The sequence below is a fragment of the Hypanus sabinus genome, chromosome 2 (genome assembly GCF_030144855.1).
Source record: "Hypanus sabinus isolate sHypSab1 chromosome 2, sHypSab1.hap1, whole genome shotgun sequence".
NCBI classification, from domain to species: Eukaryota; Metazoa; Chordata; class Chondrichthyes; order Myliobatiformes; family Dasyatidae; genus Hypanus; species Hypanus sabinus.
The window spans coordinates 106,822,157-106,828,156 of NC_082707.1; the positions used below are offsets into that span (position 1 = coordinate 106,822,157).

General features: G+C 37.5%; 1 protein-coding gene across 1 annotated transcript in view; it reads left to right on the forward strand.

The window, feature by feature from the left end:
• LOC132403803 (kyphoscoliosis peptidase-like) overlaps positions 1-1,044 on the forward strand; it is a 48,454-nt gene extending 47,410 nt beyond the window's left edge. Inside the window, exon 5 of the mRNA XM_059987504.1 lies at positions 137-1,044. Coding sequence (XP_059843487.1) covers positions 137-1,044 — 908 coding nt within the window. The remainder of the gene's footprint in view (positions 1-136) is intronic.
• The last annotated feature ends 4,956 nt before the right edge of the window (positions 1,045-6,000 follow it).

The following is a 6,000-nucleotide window of genomic DNA, read 5'->3' on the forward strand; positions in this document are numbered from 1 at the left end:
TGGACCTGTACATCAGGCTTGTGCACATGACAATAAACTTAATTTTAATGTAAACAACCTACTAAAAGCCCTGCAAAACAGCAGGAGGGGTTCTCAATGTGGACACATTTAACTAATTTTAACTCATTTCAAACAGTAAATGGAAGAGTGATTATCAACATAGAAGGGCACTCCCCAACCTTGTTTATGTACAGCCTGGATGAGAGGAAGGACTGTGCAATCCTAACCCTGACCAGGTACGGCATGAAGCTGGAAGTCCTGCCCCAGAGGAGAGGAGACCACAAGTTAAAGATCTATGCTAAGCCATGGGACTCCGAATCAGAGACTTACACCTTTATTTGTGCCTATTTAATTAAGTGTGAGTCGGTGGATGAAAACTTCAAGCTGCCGAAGGCATTCCATAACCCAATGGGTCCTAGCTGGCTCACAGAGATGAAAGGGCTGCTCCAACCCTCACACCCAGAGCCCCTCATTTACTGTAACGATGGCCAGTGCATGGTGCGCTTTTTGGTGAATAAGGAACTGAGCTTCACCAGCAGACTCTCCTGTGATGAGATTAACCTGTCAGATGAAGTCATGAGGAGCCATGTATTCAAAATGCATTTGGGCAACTGGGTGGAGTTCAAAATCCAGCTCCTTCAGTCTGGCCCCTATGTGTTTGCAATTTTTGCCAAGGACAAGGCCAGCCATAGCCCCACACATGCCCATGTCTGTGAATATTTAATCTCCTGTGCCAACCGCAATGTCCACTGGCCAGGCTTTCCCAAGATCTTCAGCTCCTGGACAGATGGGTGTGAACTAGTAGAGCCTCTTTCTGGCATCCTGGCCCCAAATCAGATGGTCAAGTTCAAGCTGAAGATCCCCCACATTAGGAAAGTTCAGGTGTATGGAAAAGGAGCGTGTCCACTCAACATGAGCAAGGATGGCTACTGGGAGGGCATCTGCAACACCCAAGACGTCAAGCACCTCAACGTGGGCGTTTCAGACAAAATGTTTGACAACAAGTTTACATTTGCCCTTCAGTATGAAGTGGGAGACATATAACATAAGCGAGGTTGCAATGGTGCTGACAGTGACCATCAGTAGCAAAAACGAGGCTGGTTGGAATAAAAATTTTAAAAAAAATTAAGTCTGTCTGAAAGTGTTTAGTGAAATGGTCTCCACTTCACACTGGAATATCACAGCTGACTAGAGCCTATATTCAAACTACTCAGTTAACACCTGGACCCCATGACATGCTCAAAGAAGAAAGAATTAGAAACTGAATATGACTTTTACGTCTTCAGAAGGTCCAAAGATATTTCAGAGCAAATAAATTACTTTTTAAAGAGTTTTTTAAATGTCGTGGTGTAGGAAACAATGCAGCCATTTACTGCAAGTGACAGTTTGTCTCAGTGCCTTAGAACATAGAACACAGAACACATTGCAGGCACTTTGGCCCACAATGTTGTGCCGACTATGTAACCTGCTCGAGAAATGGCCTAGAATTTCCTTACCGCATAGCCCTCTATTTTTCTAAGCTCCACGTACCTATCAAAGAGTCTCTTAAAAGACCCTGTTGTATTCAAGACCCTGTTGGTCTTGAAGATACCTTAACAGGTTAGTCGCTATGAGGAGACACATTGACTGTTGACCAAGGAGGCTTCAACACAGCAACGTACCTATACAGAGAGGCTTGGAAAGAGAACTGAATCGAGACAAGGAACAGAACTGGAGGAGTACAGTGAAAGCAGGGGTTATCAGGCTGGAGGGAGTTGGGGAGGAACAAAGCTATGGGGGGACTTTAAATCAGGACAGTGGGAGATATTGGGACAGTGGGATTCAGAATGTATTCAGCTCAATATAGTGTAGAGTTCAATTTTGCTGAAAACTACTAAATGCTAACAGGATGTAAACATTATTTTTTTACTTTCCATATGATTTAGAGTAGTATTCAAAGAATTTTATGAGGGTGCTACCAATGATCTGTAAGTTACTTCCAGTTACAGCACCTTCTGTACACAAGCAAACATTACAGTTTACACAGCAAAACAAAGATATTCGAAGTTCCACTCTGAATGTTATGTTGCAGGTTCCTGAATTCATCTTGCATTTGTGCACACCGTGGCTCTGTGCACAGTACATTCAATATCTATACAGTTCCAGCTCACCTTAGGTATTTAAATACACAACTTGAACTGAATATGCATACAACAGAAAGGACTTCACTCAGCTCAATAGAGTGTAGAGTTCAGTTTTGCTGAAAACTACTATGTGCTAACTAGATGTAAACATTATTATTTTACTTACCATATGATTTAGAGCAGTATGCAACAAATTTTATGAGTCTGCTAACAATGATCGAGAAGTTACTTTCAGTAACATCCCTTTTTGGAAACAATGGAACATCAGCGTTGACTGAACTTAACCAATATATTGGATGATCCACTGTGAATGTATTGAGGCATAAATCTAACTGCACCTTGCATTTGAGTATTCAATGGTTCTGAGCATAACACATTGAATATCTATACGGTTCCTGCTCACGCTATGTAGTTATGTACACATCCTTAATTCAAAATGCATAGAATAGAAAGTAATGCATTCAGTAAATAAAGCTTAGAGATCAATTTTGCTGAAAATTACTACATGCTAACTGGATGTAAACCATATTATTCAACTTACCATATGATTCAGTGTAGTATTCAAACAATTTTATGAGTGTTCTACCAATGGTCGAGAAGTTACGTTCAGTTACATCACCAACTGTACACAATGGAACATTAGCGTTTACAGAAGAAAACAAAGATATTAGCAGTTCCACTCTGAATGTTATCTTGCAAGTTCATGAATTCATATTGCATTTGTGTATTCCATTGTTCTGAGTAGAATACGTGCAATATCTAGAGAGTTCCAGCTCACCCTCAGTATTTATGTACCTTAACACAAAATTCATTGATCAGGAAGTAATGTATTCAGTTCAAAATAGTGTAGAGTTCAATTTTGCTGAAAACTACTAAATGCTAACAGGATGTAAACATTATTTTTTTACTTTCCATATGATTTAGAGTAGCATTCAAAGAATTTTCTGAGGGTGCTACCAATGATCTGTAAGTTACTTCCAGTTACAGCACCTTCTGTACACAAGCGAACATTACAGTTTACACAGCAAAACAAAGATATTCGAAGTTCCACTCTGAATGTTATGTTGTTCTGGGTTCCTGAATTCATCTTGCATTTGTGTATACTGTGGCTCTGAGTACGGTACATTCAAGATCTCTACAGTTCCAGCTCACCCTAGGTATTTAAGTACACAACTTGAATTGAATATGCATACAACAAAAAGTAATTCATTCAGCTCATTAGAGTGTAGAGTTGAGCTTTGCTGAAAACAACTATGTGCTAACTGGATGTAAACATTATTATTTTACTTACCATATGATTTAGAGAAGTATGCAACCAATTTTATGAGACCGCTACCAATGATCTAGAAGTTACTCTCAGTAACATCCCTTTTTGTAAACAATGGAACATCAGCGTGGACAGAACTGAACCAAAATATTGGATGTTCCATTGCAAATGTTATGAGGCAGAATCCCGAAAGCACCTTGCATTTGAGTATTCAACGTTTCTGAGCATCATACATTGAATATCTATAGAGATCCAGCACACCTTATGTAGTTATGAACACATCCTTAATTCAAAACGCATATAGAAAATAATGCATACAGTAAATAGAGTGTAGAGTTCAATTTTGCTGAATACTACTCCATTCTAACTGGATGTAAACCATATTGTTTAACTTACCATATGATTTAGAGTAGTATTCACCCAATTTTATGAGTGTTCTACCAATGGTCGAGAAGTTACTTGCAGTTACATCACCATCTGTACACAATGGAACATTAGCCTTTACAGAACAAAACAAAGATATTAGCAGTTCCACTCTGAATGTTATCTTGCAAGTACATGAATTCATCTTGCATTTGGGTATTCCATTGCTCTGAGTTGAATACTTGCAATATCTTCCGAGTTCCAGCTGAACCGTTGAATTTATCTACACATCCTTGACTCAAAATGCGCACAGAAGAAAGTCATGCAATCAGCTCAATAGAGCCTATTGAATTTTCCTGAAAACTACTATGCGCTAACTAGATGTAAACATTATTATTTTACTTACAATATGATTTCGAGTAGTATGCAACCGATTTTATGAGTCTGCTACCAATGATCGAGATGTTACTTTCAGTAAAATCCCTTTTTGTAAACACTGGAACATCAGCGTTGACTGAACTGAACTAAAATATTGGATTATCCACTGTGAATGTTATGAGGCAGAAACCTGAATGCACCTTGCATTTGAGTATTCAATGGTTCTGAGTATCATACATTGAATGTCTATAGAGTTCCAGCACACCCTATGTAGTTATGTACACATCCTTAATTCAAAATGCATAGAATAGAAAGAAATGCATTCAGTAAATGGAATGTAGAGTTCAATTTTGCTGAAAACTACTAAATGCTAACTGGATGTAAACAGTATTATTTTACTTTCCATATGATTTAGAGTAGTATTCAACCAATTTTATGAGTGTTCTACCAATGGTCGAGAAGTTACTTACAGTTAAATCACCATCTGTACACAATGGAACATTTGCGTTTACAGAACAAAACAAATATATTAGCAGTTCCACTGAATGTTACATTGTTAGTTCCTGAATTCATCTTACAATTGGGTATTCCATTGCTCTCAGTAGAATACATGCAATATGTAGGGATTTCCAGCTCACTCAAAGAGTTTATTTACACATCCTTGAATCAAAATGCATAGTATATAAAGTAATGCATTCACCTCAATAGAGTGTAGAGTTCAATTTTGCTGAAAACTACTAAATGCTAACTGGATGTATATAATACTATTTTACTTTCCATATGATTTTGAGCAGAATGCTACTAATTTTATGAGTGTGCTACCAATGATCTATAAGTTACTTCCAGTTACAGCACCTTCTGTACACAAGCGAACATTAGGGTTTACACAGCAAACAAAGATATTCGAAGTTCCACTCTGAATGTTATGTTGTAGTTTCCTGAATTCATCTTGCATTTGTGTATATCATGGCTCTGAGTACAATACATTCAATATCTATACAGCTCCAGCTCAGCCTTGGCATTTTTGTTCACATCCTTAACACAATATGCATACAGTAGAAAGTAATTCATTCAGCTCAATAGAGTGTAGAGTTGAATTTTCCTGAAAACTACTAAGTGCTAAATAGATGTAAACATTATTATATTACTTCCCATATGATTTCGAGTAGTATGCAACCAATTTTATGAGTCTGCTAACAATGGTCGTGAAGTTACTTTCAGTCACATCACCATCCGTACACAATGGAACATTAGCGTTAACAGAACAAAACAAAGATATTAGCAGTTCCAATCTGAAGGTTATATTGTTAGTTCCTGAATTCATCTTACATTTGGGTATTCCATTGCTCAGAGGAGAATACATGCAATATATAGAGCGTTCCAGCTCAACCTTTGAATTTATGTACATATCCTGGACACAAAATGAATGCAATAGAAAGTAATGCATTCAGCTCAATAGAGTACAGAGTTGAATTTTGCTGAAAACTACTATGGGCTAACTAGATGTAAACATCATTATTTTACTTACCATATGATTTAGAGTAGTATGCAACCGATTTTATGAGTCTGCTACCAATGATCGATGTTACTTTCAGTAACAACTCTTTTTGTAAACAATGGAACAGCAGTGTTGACTGAACTGAACCAAAATATTGGATCATCCACTGTGAATTTTATGAGGCAGAAACCTGAATGCAACTTGCATTTCAGTATTCAATGGTTCTGAGGATTATACATTGAACATCTATAGACTTCCATCACACCCTATGTAGTTATGTACACATCCTGAATTCAAACGCATAGAATAGAAAGTAATGCTTTCAGTAAATAGAGAGTAGAGTTCAATTTTGCTGAAAACTACTAAATGCT